Genomic DNA, 20,152 nt, shown 5'->3' with positions numbered 1-20,152 from the left:
TGGTTCCTAAATCCTATGAAATAGAGGTCTTCAAACTTTTTCTCTCGCCCCTTCCCTTAGCAAATTTTCAGCAAGCCAGCCCCCCACCCCCCAAAGTGACAATTGGTGTGTGCAACTAGAAAGCACCAGTAATTACAGTGCTCCATCCCCAGACAGTCCCAGGTCTTCCTGTGTCCCAGGTCTTCCTGTGCCCTGTCCCCAAACAGTCCCAGGTCTCCACATGCCCTGCTCCCCATACAGTCCCAGGTCTCCACATGCCCTGCTCCCCATACAGTCCCAGGTCTCCATGTGCCCTGCTCCCCATACAGTTCCAGGTCCCCACATGCCCTGCTCCCCAAACATTCCCAGGTCTTCCTGTGTCCTGCTCCCCACACAGTCCCAGGTCTCCACATGCCCTGCTCCCCACACTGTCCCAGGTCTCCACATGCCCTGCTCCCCATGCAGTCCCAGGTCTCCACATGCCCTGCTCCCCATACAGTCCCAGGTCTCCACATGCCCTGCTCCCCATGCAGCCCCAGGTCTCCACATGCCCTGCTCCCCATACCGTCCCAGGTCTCCCTGCGCCCCACTCCCTACAAAGTCCCAGGTCTCCCTGTGCCCTGCTCCCCGTACAGTCCCAGGTCTCCACATGCCCTGCTCCCCAAACAGTCCCAGGTCTCCCTGTGCCCTGCTCCCCATACAGTCCCAGGTCTCCACATGCCCTGCTCCCCATACAGTCCCAGGTCTCCCTGTGCCCTGCTCCCCATACAGTCCCAGGTCTCCACATGCCCTGTTCCCCAAACAGTCCCAGGTCTCCACGTGCCCTGCTCCCCATACAGTCCCAGGTCTCCACATGCCCTGCTCCCCATACAGTCCCAGGTCTCCACATGCCCTGCTCCCCAAACAGTCCCAGGTTTCCCTGTGACCTGCTCCCCACACAGTCCCAGGTCTCCACAAGCCCTGCTCCCCATACAGTCCCGGTCTCCACATGCCCTGCTCCCCATACAGTCCCGGGTCTCCACATGCCCTGCTCCCCATACAGTCCCAGGTCTCCCTGTGCCCTGCTCCCCATATACTACCAGGTCTCCACATGCCCTGCTCCCCATATAGTCCCAGGTCTCCCTGCGCCCCGCTCCCTACACAGTCCCAGGTCTCCCTGCGCCCTGCTCCCCGTACAGTCCCAGGTCTCCACGTGCCCTGCTCCCCGTACAGTCCCAGGTCTCCACGTGCCCTGCTCCCCGTACAGTCCCAGGTCTCCACATGCCCTGCTCCCCATACAGTCCCAGGTCTCCACATGCCCTGCTCCCCAAACAGTCCCAGGTCTCCCTGTGTCCTGCTCCCCATACAGTCCCAGGTCTCCACATGCCCTGCTCCCCATACAGTCCCAGGTCTCCCTGTGCCCTGCTCCCCATACAGTCCCAGGTCTCCACATGCCCGGCTCCCCATACAGTCCCAGGTCTCCCTGTGCCCTGCTCCCCAAACAGTCCCAGGTCTCCCTGTGCCCTGCTCCCCATGCAGTCCCAGGTCTCCACGTGCCCTGCTCCCCATAAAGTCCCAGGTCTCCACGTGCCCTGCTCCCCATACAGTCCCAGGTCTCCACTTGCCCTGCTCCCCAAACAGTCCCAGGTTTCCCTGTGTCCTGCTTCCCACACAGTCCCAGGTCTCCCTGTGTCCTGCTCCCCACAGAGTCCCAGGTCTCTACGTGCCCCACACAGTCACTGGTCTCCACATGCCCTGCTCCCCACACAGTCCCAGGTCTCCACATGCCGTGCTCCCCACACAGTCCCATGTCTCCACATGCCCTGCTCCCCACACAGTCCCAGGACTCCCTGTGCCCTGCTCCCCAAACAGTCCCAGGTCTCCCTGTGCACTGCTCCCCATGCTGTCCCCGGTCTCTGCATGCCCTGCTCCCCATACAGTCCCAAGTCTCCACATGCCCTGCTCCCCACACAGTCCCAGGTCTCCACATGCCCTGCTCCCCACACAGTCCCAGTGCCCAAAACAGTCCCATGTCTCCCTTTGCCCCAAACAGTCCCATGTCTCCCTTTGCCCCACACAGTCCCAGGTCTCCCTGTGCCCTGTGCCCCACACAGTCCCAGGTCTCCCAGTGCCCCAATGCCCTACACAGTCCCAGGTCTACACATGCCCTGCTCCCCACACAGTCCCAGGTCTACTCATGCCCTGATCCTCTCCCCATACAGTCCAAGGGCTCCCCCACCATGGTAAAAATAAAACTTGGACTACCTCCACATGACCAGGTCCCCCCACCTGCGCTGCTCCCTGCATAGTCCTGGGCATCCCCCACCCGCTCACAAACAGTCCCAGAGCCCCCCACCAGCTCTAAAAAAGAATCACTGGGCTCCCCGGCCTGCTCCAAAATCAACCACAGTGCTCCCCCACCCATCCAAAAAGAACCCCTGCCCCCTACCCCCACTCCAAAAACAACCCCAGGGCACCCCACCTGCTCCAAAATCAACCTCAAGTATCTGCCACCTGCTTACAAATCAACCCCAGGGCTCCCCGCCTGCTCCAAAAACAACCCCAGAGCTACCCCACTTACTCCAAAGTTAACCCCAGGGTCCCCCACCCTCTCCAAAAACAACCCCAGGGCTCGGCCACCTCCTTCAAAATCAACCCCAGGGTCTCCCACCCACTCCAAAAAGAACCACTGGGCCCTCCCACCTGATTCAAAAGCCACCCCAGGCCCCCCCACATGTCCAGTGGCGGCTGGTGAGTTTGAAAGCTGGTGGAGCGTAATATTTCCAGGGCGAATTCAGTAGCGAGCGCGTGCAGCACGTGAGCCCACCCCCGAGGGAGGTGCAGGGGGGTTCTCCCCCCGGGAAATTTATGAAAAAATGGCCTACAAAATGTGCAATTTACTGTCCAAAAAACCCACCGAAATATGAAAAAAGAATTTGGTTTTACATATTAATGGTGGTACACTATTCTTACGTGTGCAAGTGTGATGGTGTATTTTACAGCAGCTTGTATTGAGAATAGCTGGTACTATGGTGTATGCATAAAGAAATTCATTATATAGTCAGTAATGATGGAAACATATGTTTGTCATGCTGTTACTGGCATTCACATGCGTTCATCCTCTTACTAAGGTGGGATTTTAGGCATTTTCTGAAAGGGGGAAACTAAGCTAAAATATTACTTTCGATTTTAAACACTTAATTAATGCGACATTTGTTCTACCTCTAATGGCTGTCTGCCTCACTGAGTTGCCATTGCTTCAGTTGCTCAAAGTTGCAACACGTGGAATGCACAGGTCTCACAATGGCCCAACCGGTTTCGACGTGTAAAACACTAAAATAATTCATAATGTGTTCATCAGGGTACCAAATGCTACACAACAAAAACACACAATATTCAAGCCAGAGAGCCAGCAAAGGGAAGCAGCCCCCAGGAGACTGGAGCAACAAGAAGGGTGGGGTTTGAAAGACCCAGTGACAAAAACAAGGAAAAAAAAGCAAAGCTGATAGCAGAGAGGCAAACAGGAAGGAGAAGCTGAGCCTCATAAGTGGGCAGGAGGAACTGAGCAGTTGGGCACAGGGAAAAATAGAATGTAGCCGGGACCAGGAGAGGTGGGGGGGGGCCAGGGAGAGAATAGAGAGGCAAAAGGAAAGAGCTATTGAGACACCAGACAAGTTGGAAGGAGGGAGGCAGGGAGGAAATGAAGAATGGATGAATGCATTGGAAAGATGAGGTGAAGACTAGAGGGCGAGAAGAGGCAGACCTGTGAGAAACCGGTGAGACAGCAGTAGAAGGGAAAGTTAGACAAGAAGAGGGAGAGCATCCACAAGAGAATGGAGGAGAAGTAAACTAGAAACTACCTAGAACAGAAGAGCGGTCAACACCCCTCATCACCACCTAGTGCCTGTGGGGACAGCGGCCCTGCAAGCCTCCACCTGGGACAGCGCCCACAGGAGGCCCTCCAGGCACTCGGTGAACTGAATTCTCTGTCATGCAGAGTCCCTTTGGTGGGAAGAGCTTTACATGACAGAGTCTGTGATGGCGGTGCATAATGCAAGGGCCTTCCGGCCACGACTGGACTACTGTCCTTTTTTAAGCATGCTTATAGCTTTTTTGAATTTTGGCAGCTGATTTTTTGACACCGTGCCCTTAATCAAAGTTTATCACCATACAGCAGTGTCAAGGTTCAAGGTTTCAAGACAAATGTATTCCAGAAATGAACATACTATGGAATGTCAGCCCCTGTGAGGTCATCGTCTCGGGAGCATAGCTCAGGTGCAACGTGCTCGCCTTGGAAGCAAGACGACATGGAGCAACACAGGTTTGATCCCGGGTCCCTGCTTAGAAACCTCTGGGTATTAAGCGCGTTATAAATAACCTATCATATCATATCAGTGGTCAAAGCGTGTGTAACGTCATTTCCCCTTAAATTACACCACTGGTGTAACAACTGTTTATCCGGAGCTTGCCGTTGCCACCACTGGTGTAACAACTGTTTATCCGGAGCTTGCCGTTGCTAACCACCATTTCACTGGAAATAAGCACACGTTTGTTTTAAAACATATGGTGTATCCCGGAGCAGCCATGGCCCACGACCACTCCCGGTGCATCTGCTAACTGTGCCGTTTTATATTTTGGGCATTTTTCGACAAAAAATGCCGAAAATATAAAATGACACAAGTCACCAGGGACAGCCCTGGCAGGGAGAGGCCCTCTGCCTGCCAGGGCTCTCCCTGGTGACTTGTGCCGTTTCCCATGTTATATTTTCGGCATTTGTTGTCGAAAAATGCCGAAAATATAAAACGGCACAATTAGCAGATGCGGGAGTGGTCGCGGGCCGCAGCTGCAGTATGGGCAGCAGCAGCGCACGCCTGCCTGACCTGGGCCTTGCGTACCGGTCCGGTGTGGCCCAAGGCAAGGCCCTTGGGCCACGCATGGACCAGGGGTAAACAAAAGTAGGCTAGGCCTAGGCCGCAGCGGCCCCTGCCGAGCTGACTGCCTTCAACTTGGGGCGAGCCTTGGTGGTAGCGGGCGGCCCGCTACAAAGTAGCGGGCCGACCGCTACCACCAAGGCTCGCCCCAAGTTTACGACAGTCAGCTCAGCATCCATCAACACTGAACGATGTGTAGGCCCTGGCCTACACGTCATTCAGTGTTGACTGGGCCCTGGGCCGTGGTGGACCACATAGTTTGGGCTCGGGGAGGGGAGTGTAAGTAACACTCCCAGTCCCCAGGCCCAGAGAAGAAACAATGGGGGACGCGGGTACATACCGCGGCGCCGGGCCCGCTGGGCTGGTCACTGAGTTGTGATGTTGACTCATCGTAGGCTCGGGCTGAAAGAGTCAACACAGGGCGTGAAGGCGGCGCAGGTGCACGCACACACCCTGCGCCGCAAGTAGTCATAGATACAATTATGTCATTGGCTGTTTGCCAGCCAATGACATAACTGTATCCATGGAAGGGGAGGGAATAAGTGCGCTGTTTGCGCACATTTGATACTGGCGGGGCCACCCCTGAAGTGCCCCGCCAGGCTTCTAATTAAAGGGCCTACGTAGAGTGCGTGGAGCTACGAGCTCCACACACTCTACTATAGTAATAAATATACTAAATTGGGACCCTTTCACAGCGGGGCGGCCTATAAGCATTTATTTCCTTGCCACAGCGCCCCCGCACTGTTGTCAAAGGAAATGCAGCATTTTCTAAGCTAAAAGAGATTCAATCAAAGAAGTTCTCTGATTGAATCTCTTTCAGCTTCTCTCTTTTTTTCTGGGGGGTGGCGGCGCCCGGCCGACCTATGATAGCAGCCGCCACTGCACATGTCCCAAAAACAACCCCTGGGGTGCGTCCTTACCTTATATAATCCCGGTCCTGGATCATTCCTCCGGCTTAAATCACTGGATTCAAGCACCCTGGAAGCATGCTCTCTTGAAAGTGACAGAGCGCTCGCTTCCAGGATGTCTATTTCCCGGGTCAGCCACGCCCACTGACCTGGCACCCGTCACACTGAGCATGTGTGGCAGGGGCCATGTTGGGATGGGATATGCACAAACGTGCATGTCCCATCCCACAGCAGCTTTTCACCCCCCCCCCCCCCCCGCTATTATTTCAGGATGGTGTCCTGTGCCCCCCCCCGAACCACACCCCCCAGTTTGAAGACCACTTCTCTAGAGGTATACCTATGATAATATTGCTACCCAATACTAAGCCTGCCATGCGCTCAAGGGGTAGTGGTTTATCTTGCACTAAGTGCATGGTCTCTACTCTTTCCTGCGCTTTCCCTCGGGCACAGCATTCTTTTCTGACACAAAACCTGCCACAGCCCCAGGTGGGCATTTAGCCCTCCTTTGTGGTGGAGGTTGGTTCTGGCATGCAGGGTGTGATGAAAATCTTGACAAGCTGGAGCACTTAAGCGATGGTTGGCATTCTTCCCATTGCTATTCGGGGGCAGGCGGACGGTACAGCAATCTATTAACTCTGCTTTTCGGGGGTGCAGGGGCATACAATGCAACAATAAAGATCTCTCAGCGGGCACTGGTAGAGGTGCAGGCAGATGAAGCACGTGTTGTGGTGTCTGCAATACAAGATAAGGGCGGAGGGCGGGGTGGGGGAGGGGCTCTGTGTTTATTTCCATGTTAGCAGTGGAGCAATGGGCCACACTGCAGTGAAATGTCCAGGAACTGTCAGTCACCTCAGGAGCGCCGAGTGCACTGCCAACCAAGGTCCCTTGAGCTGCTGTGCCCATCTAGTGCCCTCCTTACCAGCCTCACACACTGTTATCATGTGTTTAAAGTTATTTTGTTCTAAGTATTTTCTCTGTTGGCGCAAAAGTTACTCATAAATGGTTTCTGCGCAAAAGTTTGCAAAGTGTTTCGTTCAGGCCACTCCATTTGCTCACCAGGTCATGTGTGCTCTGGGGGGCCTATCAGGGGGCGTAGTAGTGTTATTAAGTAAATGAAGGCCCTTCTTCCTGCTCCATAAACTGTAGCCCCCTGGACAGTGCTCCCACTGCTGGGCGGGATTCCAGAGGGTCTTTCTCTCAGGGCTGCATATCTTGTGTCCCACCCGCATCCAGCTCTCCTACACCTGCTAGCCCCGCCTAGGGTGGCCGCACCCACAGATCTCCCACCCGGGCCTGAGCGGGCAGGATGCCCAGAAATGTCCCCCACAGGACTATGGACACACACGCTGGTCGCCCTGGGCGTTGCCTTGATAGTGCATAGGGTTTCAGAGCTCTCCTTCATGCTGCATGGACGACTCCCCACCCAACCCCCCCCCTGCTACGACCCTAGCCTGCACACCTGGGACCTGAACTGCCTCGCAAATGCGGCATGGGCAGAGCCTCCTGAGCTGTCTCTGAGGCTACATGTGCTGAACCCGCTGGTTGCATTCCACTCCACTCCCATGTCCCTTCCATTGGGCTTTCCCTCTCCTAGGGCTGTACAGGCTGCTTCCCGTCACCCTTCCCGTAGGATGCAAGCAACTCCCTCCCACTCCTTTGACCCCCCCTCCCAATTAGCTTTCAAGGGCTGAATAGAGTGACCCCGTCCAAATCCCCACCTCGCTTTCTCCCGCCATGAAGGGCGCTGCAAGCAATGCCCGCCACCCGCCGGTGACCGGGACACCCGCGCAGGCACCGGCCTCGAGTGATATACAATCCCGTGGGTTATTATCGCTAAACCCGCTCTCATACCCCATGTCGCCCCTTTTCCTTTGTGATCTACGTACATAAACGGTCCCCTCTTCCTCCTGCAAGTACCCACAGAGACAGAGCCACCCCCCAAGAGACAGGAAGTTCAACTCCCCAGCAGCAACCCGCTCCCTCCCCCCCAGACCCGCCTTCCCACCCGGGCTGAGAGGAGGGGGCTTGGGCGGGCAGCGCAGCTCTTTCATGTTACAGCAAGCGAGGAAATCTGCCAGCCCCGCTCCTCGTGCCTCCTCCCGCACAGAGACGGAGGCAGGGGACGGAGGAGCAGGGAAGGTGTCTTCTGCCGCCTCTGTGCCTCTGCAGGGCGACGGCCAGCGCTGCCCGTCCGGGGACTCGTCTTCCTCCCCGCCCCGGCTCAGTTAACGCCGCACAGACCCGTGTGCTTGGCTCGGAAAAAACGATCCGTCTGGATTTTGCGTGATCCTTGGCTAGTCGTCCGAGGGGGGAGTCTCACGGAGATGCTCTTAGCCTTGGGGGGCACCACAAACTGTGGCCCCTCTGTTCCTGGAGTCGCCTGGGGTACATTGCACCGTCCGCAGGGACGAGCCTGGACTTGCTGCTGACCGACCCTTCCCCAGAATTCGCCCCTCTGTGTTTCGCGTGAGTTGATGATCAGTTACAAACTCCTGGGGGACTCGGGGGCGGTTGCGCTGGTTTCTCTCAGGGCGGGGGGTCCCCAGTACCGGGGTAGATGCGCTAGACCTGCTGCTGTACTCCCCCCGCCCCCCCTCCTGGTTCGCCTCCTCCCCACTTCTCTCCTTTGTACCTGCTGTTGCCTGAGTCTGCGGACTTGTTGCTGACTGTTCCCTATTTTTTTGCCGGCCCCGGTTGGATGACCGTGCCTTATCTCTCTCCCCTGCAGGATGGCTCGCTTCGGAGAAGCGGTGGTCGGCCGGCCGAGCTCCGCGGACGGGAGCTCGGAAAGGAGCAAGAGCCTGCCCACGGCCACGCCGGTCGCGGCTGCCCCGGGCTCGCAGGCCGCCTTCAAGCAGTCCAAGGCTCAGCGGGCGCGCACCATGGCGCTCTACAACCCCATCCCGGTCCGCCAGAACTGCTTCACCGTCAACAGGTCCCTCTTCATCCTGGGCGAGGACAACGCGCTGCGCAAGTACGCCAAGAAGCTCATCGACTGGCCATATCCTTTCAGTGTGCCCCGCTGTGGGCTGCGGGGGTTGGGGCACTGAGGGCGCGATAGCCGCCGGCTCTGCCGCGCCGCCTGGGGGCCAGGCTCAGGTAAGAGCGCCTGCTGCAAGAAGGGCTTGCACGGTGAACAAGAAGTGTGTATTTGCTGGCGGGAGATGGGAGTGGGGTTTCATTGCTCTGGCGAGCCCCCTGCACATACTGCGCTGTCTGGGGGCGAGGGGGGTCGTCAACGTGCTGCATTGGATTCACTGTGTTTGCGGATAATGGAACGCCTGTTGAGTGGCAGTGCTGCATTGTGGAGTGCACAGAAAATACCTCTACACGTGCCCACTGGAATCATTACATGGCCAGGTTGACTGGAAGGACTGCAGTGTGGGCTGCGAGCCCCCTCTGCTCGTTATGCACGTGCACACGCGACTGGCTGCCGTGCACAGTGCAAAGCACGCACGTGCTCCCTTTGTCTACGGTCGCTTCCTTCTTCGCGCGGGCCCTCCAACCTCGGTTATTAAGAGGGCTCTTCTTGCTCCTGTCTGACTTCATCATGTGCCCTGCTGATCACCTGCCCCAGACGGGTCACCACCCACTGCCCATCAGCGGTGTCCTGCCCCCATACAAGGGACCCGCTCAGCGTGTGCCCCACCCATGAGCTCTACTCCGTGTGCCTGGTCCGTGGACCTGCTGCCGCTCTCACGCCCCCGCCTCACTCCCCACGCGGCGTGAACCTCCTCACGCTACCCGTGCAACCTGGCCACGGTGCTTGCCCATCCGCGGCCCTGGGGGCTGGCTGCTCGCCCCAATCACCAGTGCTGCCTTTCCAATCCGCCGAGTCCGATTAGTTCGTTCAGAATGTTCGCTCATAAATGCACGCACACTCACCCACTCACTCTGGCAAACATACCATACCCCTTCAATCCCTCCCTGGCCCCCTTAACTCCGGAGCTGAGATCCCCGATCAGTAGTTCTGCAGACCCATGGACCCCCCACTGCGCCATTTCTATGTGTCACGTTTACGAGCACACTGCAGTCAAAGTGTGTCAATAGCACGTCTCTCTAGTTTGGGCCTCCCTCCCACTATTAACAGCGACCCTGGCCCTCAAACTCGTCCCTAGGTGTAAGCCACCCCACGCTGGGGGCTGGGCTCCTATTTCCAAGGTATCTGCTTCCTAGGGCGGCCATCAGTCTCTCTACCAGAGGTATCGCCCCCCCCCCCCCCCCACCGTACTCTTGATACTAGCCTTCCAGCCCCAAGTGTGTGTCTGCCTACCCGCAAGCACGAGCCTCACTTCCGCAGGTAGCGCTCCCACTGCCATGCATAGCCAGGCATCGCCCCGACACCCACTCGTATTAACACCCTTATCAGGGTGGCAGCCTCCCACCGCAGGGATCGGCCTACCCACTTTATGCGCTTGCCTCCCTCTCCAGGTTAACAACCCCCGCCCCCCTTCCCACGACGTCTCCTTCCCGGCCCTATATTTCGGGAGACAGGTCTCTCTCTACGGTGGAGCTCCTGCGCTCACGTCCAGCACACTTCGGGTTTAATTACAGACCAGGGGTAGAGCCCTCGCTTCAGCCGCCCGCAGACAATCCCGACTTCCGCGTTTAGAGCGCAGGTTTCAGCACCATGGACGGCGAAGAGCGCACGCTGCAGCACCATGGACAGCGACCAGCTGTTGCAGTGCCATTGGCAGCAAAGAGCATCATTTGCACTGCCATGCGTGGCCGCCAGCGCTCTGCTAATCTCATGGCGAACCAGCATTCAACGACAGCAGGGAGGAATGTGAGCGCCAGCACAAACGCCTCTTTCCCATGACAAGGAATCTCGCCCACAGAAAATATTCACCCCCACAGACAATGCTCGGTCCCTTCCGCACAAAATAACCCGACCCTCTAACAAAACCCTCGCCCAGTGCCTCAAGTGGGGTAAGAAATTGAGGGGGTTGAGAGGTCGTTTGGGGGCGTGGCTTTCATTGTGGGCGTGGCCTAAAAGTGCACAAATCATAGTAAGGTGCGCAAACACATATATAAATGTATGTGAGCATGTATATGTTTGTATGCGTACTACTATGGTTTGTGTACTTTTCAAGGCATCTTTATAAACGTAGCAATGTTACATATTTCTATGTTTATAAAAGGTGGCTTGAAAAGTGCACAAACCATTGTAAGTTACTCACACTTGTGTGCTTACCTTACTATGGTTTGTGTACTTTTCAAGCCACCTTTTATTAACATAAACATTTGTAACATGTTTCTATGTTTCTAAGAGATGGCTTGACACGTAAACAATTCAAGGCATCCTTTATAAAGCGTTGATGACGGACAAAACCCGAGGTGGCTTTGTCCATCGACAAAGCTTTATAAAAGATGCCTTGAATTGTGTAAGTTTCAAGCCGTCTTTTATGAACATAGAAATATTTCTACGTTCATAAAAGATGGCTTGAAACGTATACAATTCAAGGCATCTTTTATAAAGCTTTGCCGACGGAGATGGACGCCTCGGGCTCTGTGATCTATCTGCTCTGAGCAGAGATCACTGAGCCGAGGCGCCTTTCACCCTCTGCGAACCCGCAGGCTCCGTGATCTAATCTGCATATTAGATCACTGAGCCAGCAGGTTCGCGAGGGTCAGTGACCTGGGGAGGGCAAACAAAGGGACAGTAACTTCCTCTGATGACCCTGATTGAGGGGTCATCCGAGGAAGTTACACTGACTGACAGAAGTGCTGCCAGCCTCAGCGTCGCTGTGGCTGGCTGACACTTCTGTCAGTTTGCCCGACATAATGGCGGACGCTTGTCCCGCTGCGGCTGTGGCCGCGGCGGGATAATACGCCCCGCCAATGTTGTGTGGGACCGGGGGCCCCGGCAGGGCCCCGGCTCAGCTCCAGGCCCCGGCCCACTTAAAGCATTGCCCTCACCTCCAAAAAGTCTGCAACTCCTGGAGAAATGGCCAGGCAATGCCCCCACGTGACTTCTGCTCCAGGCAACAGCTGCACCTGCACATGGTAGCATCGCCTCGAAAAAATAACACAACCCTCAGGCAAGAACTCCCGCCCCAATAAAATGCCCTTCCAACTCCACCACACACACACGCGTATTTATTTATTGTGCATTTGTAAAGCGCTTATACATCAAGTAAAGTGTGTTTCAAAGCGCCCACAGGGCAACTGGGAGGGAGCATGGGAGTGAAAATCAAATAATACAATGAGAGTTAGAGGCGGTCGTACTAGGCCGTGCGAGCATTCAGAACGTGCAAAGATACTTGCCAATAGGCATGCCCCCCTGGCCACAGACTGGTCCTGCTCCCCAAACAAGAACCCCACTCCTTGTCAATAAACCCCAGCCACCAGGGCATGCCCACCTCTTACCACCAAACAATGCCCCCAACCTAAACAGTAATGCTCAGAGCACAGATTGACCCTAGCCAAGATATTGCCACTCACGTCCAGGAAAAGTACACCCGCCGCAGATATTGGCACAAGCATTAGATTATGCCATTTTCAACTAGAAATAAAACCATCACCAGATAATGGGTTCACCAATAGCGGAAAACCCCATACCCGTAACAAGCGCATGCAGCAGAATAAGAGATAATGCCTGCCAACGCCAAATAATGACCCGCACACCTAGACAATGGCACTTCATGCCAGACAGTGATGCACTTGCACCGACAAGAACAACTTCCACAGGGACTGGCCCCACTAGCAAATTATACCCACCCAAGACAGTGACCCTGGCACCCAAATGAGGTCACGCAATCCCAGGACATGCCTCCAAATCTCAGACAATAATCGCTGTTGATGACCCCTGTCCAAAGGCAAAAGCATGCGCTAATGAATATCTTTGTAGTCTTTTTCAATAGGCGATTGTTGTAGACATATGCCAGTGGGACCATTGTTGTATCACACCTTATATTCATATGAGTGGGCCATAGAAAGGCATTGATGCACCAGAATGGAAACGCAGAGTCAATATTTCATACTCCAGAATAGAGTACATTCATAATTTCCGGATCTACTATTGTTATATAACTGAATAAGGAATATAGAAAAAAAATGCTCAAATGACCATGCCCCTTGTCATTTAAAAAAGAAAAACATGCAGCCTCGAAGCGAAAGCAACCTAAAATAAACATGAACTAAGTGCATTAACCAATAAAAGCATGCGAGGGCCGGGGCACAAACAAAGACACCTGTCTCAGATGCCTGAGCCTCCTACTGAAACTTCGCAAATCTGTAAACCCGTTAATTGGGGAGTGTGCTCGCCTTCTGTGGAGTGATAGAAATAGCAGAACTAGACGGTGTGCCCCTCTTGGTTGACGCCAGTCACATGGTTGTTGGAGGCGACACTCCATGTATTGTTTGAAACATGTTCTACAACAATCTAAACAAACCAAGAAGAATGGAGATGGTTTTCATGAAGAAGAAGGATTCACCGTGTGAAGCACACATATATGATATTGAAGGATGCTTAATACAGCGCACATCTTCACTTTATTGTAATGTGGTCAATGCTATCACATGCTTGCTCATCTTGAGGTCAATGCTATCACATGCTTGCTCATCTTGTGGTCAGTGCTAACACATGCTTGCTCATATTGTGGTCAATGCTATCCTATGCTTGCTCATATTGTGGTCAATGCTATCACATGCTTGCTCATATTGTAGTCAATGCTATCATATGCTTGCTCATATTGAGGTCAATGCTATCACATGTTTGCTCATATTGAGGTCACTGCTATCACATGCTTGCTCATATTGTGGTCAATGCTATCATATGCTTGCTCATATTAAGGTCACTGCTATCACATGCTTGCTCATATTGTGGTCAATGCTATCATATGCTTGCTCATATTAAGGTCAATGCTATCACATGCTTGCTCATATTGTCGTCAATGCTATCATGTGTTTGCTCATATTGAGGTCAATGCTATCACATGTTTGCTCATATTGAGGTCAATGCTATCACATGCTTGCTCATATTGTCGTCAATGCTAACATATGTTTGCTCATATTGAGGTCAATGCTATCACATGTTTGCTCATATTGAGGTCAATGCTATCACATGCTTGCTCTTATTGTGGTCAATGATATCACATGCTTGCTCATATTGTGGTCAATACTATCATATGCTTGCTCATATTGAGGTCAATGCTATCAAATGCTTGCTTATCTTATGGTCAATGCTATCATATGCTTTCTCATATTGAGGTCAATGCTATCACATGTTTGCTCATATTGAGGTCAATGCTATCCTATGCTGACTCATATTGTGGTCAATGCTATCACATGCTTGCTCATATTGTGGTCAATGCTATCATATGCTTGCTCATATTGAGGTCAATGCTATCACATGCTTGCTTATATTATGCTCAATGCTATCATATGCTTGCTCATATTGAGGTCAATGCTATCATATGCTTGCTCATATTGTGGTCATTGCTATCACATGCTTGCTCATATTGTGGTCAATGCTATCATATGCTTGCTCATATTAAGGTCAATGCTATCACATGCTTGCTTATATTATGGTCAATGCTATCATATGCTTGCTCATATTGAGGTCAATGCTATCACATGCTTGCTCATATTGTAGTCAATGCTATCACATGCTTGCTCATATTGAGGTCAATGCTATCACATGCTTGCTCATATTGTGGTCAATGCTATCACATGCCTGCTCATATTGTAGTCAATGCTATCACATGCTTGCTCATATTGTAGTCAATGCTATCATATGCTTGCTCATATTGAGGTCAATGCTATCACATGTTTGCTCATATTGAGGTCACTGCTATCACATGCTTGCTCATATTGTGGTCAATGCTATCATATGCTTGCTCATATTAAGGTCACTGCTATCACATGCTTGCTCATATTGTGGTCAATGCTATCATATGCTTGCTCATATTAAGGTCAATGCTATCACATGCTTGCTCATATTGTCGTCAATGCTATCATGTGTTTGCTCATATTGAGGTCAATGCTATCACATGTTTGCTCATATTGAGGTCAATGCTATCACATGCTTGCTCATATTGTCGTCAATGCTAACATATGTTTGCTCATATTGAGGTCAATGCTATCACATGTTTGCTCATATTGAGGTCAATGCTATCACATGCTTGCTCTTATTGTGGTCAATGATATCACATGCTTGCTCATATTGTGGTCAATACTATCATATGCTTGCTCATATTGAGGTCAATGCTATCAAATGCTTGCTTATCTTATGGTCAATGCTATCATATGCTTTCTCATATTGAGGTCAATGCTATCACATGTTTGCTCATATTGAGGTCAATGCTATCCTATGCTGACTCATATTGTGGTCAATGCTATCACATGCTTGCTCATATTGTGGTCAATGCTATCATATGCTTGCTCATATTGAGGTCAATGCTATCACATGCTTGCTTATATTATGCTCAATGCTATCATATGCTTGCTCATATTGAGGTCAATGCTATCATATGCTTGCTCATATTGTGGTCATTGCTATCACATGCTTGCTCATATTGTGGTCAATGCTATCATATGCTTGCTCATATTAAGGTCAATGCTATCACATGCTTGCTTATATTATGGTCAATGCTATCATATGCTTGCTCATATTGAGGTCAATGCTATCACATGCTTGCTCATATTGTAGTCAATGCTATCACATGCTTGCTCATATTGAGGTCAATGCTATCACATGCTTGCTCATATTGTGGTCAATGCTATCACATGCTTGCTCATATTGTAGTCAATGCTATCACATGCTTGCTCATATTGAGGTCAATGCTATCACGTGCGTGTTCATATTGTGGTCAATACTAACACATGCTTGCTCATATTGTGCTCTCTGAATTAGAAAAAAACCCAACACATTGTTAATCTGATTCCCTCGGCGAAATTGCTGAATGATCGCTTGAATATGGACGACATTTTTCTGAACTTGTTTTGGTATCAAAATAATTCTCACAACTTTGCTTGTATGAAGTAGCATTCCTTCCCTTTGCAGATTTTGGTTTATTTTTTAAATGCTTGAATGCCGATATAAAGCTATAGTTTTGCTTTGTACTCGTATTAAAGTGTGCTTGGGAATAGTCTGTCAAGTATGCGTCCCCTTTTAACAGGGCCCTGCCACCTGGAGACTTTTGTGTAGGGAGGCCTTAAATGCCAGGCCAGGAGAGGGGGGTACACCGGATGTGAACACAATTGAAATGTCCACAAAATCCCCAAGAATCAGTCCTGGATCTACCCAACAATGAATGCAATTGGACACCTTCCTTCCCCCCCCAGGCATTAAAGGGGGAGATTAGCTGTGTTGCAGTCTACGCTTGCATACCCTGGGGCCGCTCCACAGGGACTCCTTTTCACCAAAGTACCTTACACCAGTGCCGAAGGTCGTCTGAAAATGAGATTCATAAAGGTTGCCAATTAATCTAGACATGACTCCTTTCAGACAGGAACACAAAAAGAATGTTGACCCAGACTTACGGCTGTGATGGCCGAGACAGCGCTGTCCGTGCCAGGGTTACGTGAAATAAAAAAGTGTCTTTCCCCGAATATATATCTTTTTTCTCACAGTGGACAATATTTTACCATGGCAGATTTCCACTCTTCGACACACAATCGTATTTATTTGCAAGGCACAATTGTAACTTTCACACTTCTCACACCACATTGTCACCAAGTGCACCTACATGTAAGTTAAGCAACTGGAGATCGCTTGTTTTGGCAGAAGGAAGTAGCTGTGTGTGACTTCTTTCTAAGATAAACCTATGTGTACTTCTTTTCAAGGCACACCCCCACACCATTACTGACATGCCCCTTTGACAAACCTATTCCAGAGGATTGACAGCCTTGTCTGTAGCAGTCACGTGTGCAATAGGCAAGTTGTAATAGGTTAACCATCCACAAAAACGCCAGACATCTTTTCGTGAATAAGATAGGAATTGCTGTCCTGCGCCGAGACCACATGTAGGGATTGAAGCAATGTGAATATATCCCAGAAATTGCTGCCCACAAGTAATGTCCATCAATCAGTGTCCACACATGTACAGATTATGGGTTGCAACAATGTAAGCTGTCCACAGGAAATGTCCACAAATCAATGTCCACACATTTACAGATTATGGGTTGCAACAATGTAAGCTGTCCACAGGAAATGTCCACAAATCAATGTCCACACATTTACAGATTATGGATTGCAACAATGTAAACTGTCCACAGGAAATGTCCACAAATCAATGTCCACACATTTACAGATTATGGATTGCAACAATGTAAACTGTCCACAGGAAATGTCCACAAATCAATGTCCACACATTTACAGATTATGGATTGCAACAATGTAAACTGTCCACAGGAAATGTCCACAAATCAATGTCCACACATTTACAGATTATGGATTGCAACAATGTAAGCTTTTTACAGATTATGGATTGCAACAATGTAAGCTGTCCACAGGAAATGTCCACAAATCAATGTCCACACATTTACAGATTATGGGTTGCAACAATGTAAGCTGTCCGCAGGAAATGTCCACAAATCAATGTCCACACATTTACAGATTATGGATTGCAACAATGTAAGCTTTTTACAGATTATGGATTGCAACAATGTAAGCTGTCCACAGGAAATGTCCACAAATCAATGTCCACACATTAACGTTGGTGTTCAAGAAGACAATTTAGTTAATACAGCCGACACGTGTTTCGACCTATGGGTCGTTCTCAAGGCTGTTAAAATGTAATACAGAACATATATGTAATACAGAAAGCATCACATAGTGATTGGCAATAACAAAACATATAAATGATAAGTTACATACCAAATTGCATCCATGGCAGTGACGTTGAGGAAAACGGAAGGAAATGAATTAATATCACCCATAGTGGTGAACATCATCAGTCCATGTTACTAATTAGCTAGAGAAACTCTATTGAAAGTGAGTAACCGTGCGTTGCGTTTGTGAATCCCTCATAACTTCCAGTGGAAGAAATAAAACATTTTTCCAGCTGTGAGACACCGATTTACCAGAAGCAGGTTTTGAATCAGACCCTTGAGTACATGGCATCAGCTAAAAGCCACCCGTTGCAGCAGCAGGAAGCATGCGCAAACCACGCACGTGTGCGGCTGCATTAGAGAAACTTTGCACCAGTGTAAGTGCACTTTTGCGCGGTACTGGAACATGGCGGAAACTGCCCCAGTGCAAATATGCATTCTTTCAATGCATTTTTGCATGTGCACAAGACCAATGTATGCTCGAGTGCTCCGCGTGCCCTACCAGTGCAAGGGTAAACGCTGGCCTTGTGCAACAATGCTTTGAAATCGTTTTTTGTTTTTTTTAACACCGGATCAACAATAATGCTCACATGACACTGACGTAGGCGAATAATCAACATGTATGACAAGAGTTTACATGCATAGTTCATGCAGATGTTGTAAACTATAGCCCATAATTCAATAATATTGCAACGGATAAAATGGACAATTACCTGGTATGACATTACTTTTGTTAAATTCATGTTTATGTCATTAGCTAAACTACATAATTCACTCTCACGAAGCTGCCTAAAATGCGTAGGGTACATCATTTAAGCAGATAGCGCTAGTGTGCATGATTCATGGTATTCAGTCTGCAAATGTGCATAATTCATGAGTATCACATCAAAGTGCAAAATGCACATTCATGACATCAACGTGAACGTAAATCGGGGAATATTTAATGTATTCCTATGTCATTATCCCCTGGGTACGACATCAGCCAATGAATACTAAAGTGCAAGGGTATGATGTCATGAAGCTTCTTTATGCAATTTACCTGATGCCATGCGGCAGCGGCATAACACAAAATGTGAGGGCCTCCCTGGAAGCCATGCTGAGGGAGCCACCTCCCCCCAACTCGGCAACAAATCACGGGTCGCGTCACACTCTGGACCGGCCTAGATTACCACAATTGCGCAATACGAAGAAACATACTGCTGGGGGGGTACGCCACACACTGCACTAGGAGAAAGATATAAATATGTGTTTTAATGCAATATACAGCACACTTTCTGAGAAAAATTGGATAAAACGCCAGAGCGTTTGCAATTGTTTTGTAGGGTAACACCAATCCAAAAATCCAATACATGCAAGTCACCAACTGTGCACAGGAACATTAATGCTTTAATTAATATAATGCGTTGCTATTAAAAATGAAATGCCACAATGAAAACACGTCCAACTGGCTGCACAAGGTAGACCAGTCTAAACACATAATGAAATATTACAGTAAAACATGCCAGGCCGCATTTAGACATACCTAGACTGGTTGCACCAAAATGTCAGTTGAAGCAATAACACTTATCATGGTTATTTTATCACAAATGCCCATAAAAATATACAATGCTGCAGTAAGAAACAGCTAGACTGGCAGCACCCAAATGCCAGTCTATCCAGGTAATACTCAGCAGGACTGCTTTATCAGAGATGCTCAGTTAAAAAAAGGCAAGCCAAACTAAGAAATTACTAGACTGGCTGCACCAAAATGCCTCTCTAGCCACTAATACCACATATCAGGCCTTCTTAGCCTGGGCATGGATGCCCATTATGATTTATCCCACAATCCCTGTCCCATCCCACCCCTACACATCCCCTCTCCCTGCCCCAACCCCCAAAATCAGCTTCTCGGCTCAAAATTACCTCCATGTCCCATTTCCTTGTCCCTGAGCTTGCACATGAGGCTTGTTGCCTCATTGGTAAATTCTAGGATGAGGAAGAGTAGGATTAGGACTAATGAAGATTACAGGTAACTAAGCCAGGCATTACCTCCATGTCCCTCTACCTAATCCCAATATTTGTGTATGAGGCAAAGTGCCTCTCACACAAGTACCAGGATGAGGAAGACTAGCGCTATGAGTAATGAAGATTAGCAATAAGTAACCAAGGGATTAAACACAAGTAGTGGCCCAACAGCATTGAGTTGACTGGGCTTCAGCCCCCCACCCCCCTGGAAATTTCAGCTACGTTGACTCAACCTGACCGACCTACAGAACCGTTGCCAAACAGAACAGGACACAGATGTTAAACGGCACCTGGGTTTCACTTTTAACAAAGGCCCAGCAATTACTACCGTAAAGCATTTCACTGTTAGTGCCTGCATTCAAATGCATAATTTTTTAAGCATTTGGAATCATGATGTGGGTTTAGTGCTTGCATGCCATTGAAGTGATTGAACGGGTAGAGAGGGGCCAGGACAGCTGACCGCTTATTCCCACAGCAGTCCATAAGTGGGTACTTTCAGGCTTAAATGAGAGCGTCAAATGCTTGTAACATTGAAGCTGCACTAGAATATTCTCATTTGAACGCATAAAGAAACTA

General features: G+C 50.2%; 1 protein-coding gene across 7 annotated transcripts in view; it reads left to right on the top strand.

The window, feature by feature from the left end:
* The window catches only part of CACNA1E (calcium voltage-gated channel subunit alpha1 E), a 3,100,882-nt gene that overhangs the window by 1,311,231 nt on the left and 1,769,499 nt on the right, over nucleotides 1–20,152 (top strand). For 6 of the 7 annotated variants that reach the window (XM_069641436.1, XM_069641438.1, XM_069641434.1 and 3 more), the window contains one exon: nucleotides 8,526–8,798. In XM_069641436.1, coding sequence (XP_069497537.1) covers nucleotides 8,526–8,798 — 273 coding nt within the window. Of the gene's footprint in view, nucleotides 1–7,813; nucleotides 8,264–8,525; nucleotides 8,799–20,152 lie in introns of those variants that run through there. The other variant, XM_069641440.1, reaches the window with a different exon arrangement.

Source organism: Ambystoma mexicanum, chromosome 1q (genome assembly GCF_040938575.1).
Source record: "Ambystoma mexicanum isolate Mex_15411 chromosome 1q, UKY_AmexF1_1, whole genome shotgun sequence".
NCBI classification, from domain to species: Eukaryota; Metazoa; Chordata; class Amphibia; order Caudata; family Ambystomatidae; genus Ambystoma; species Ambystoma mexicanum.
Note: the sequence above shows the minus strand (reverse complement) of the source record. Positions and strands in the feature narration are given on the sequence as shown.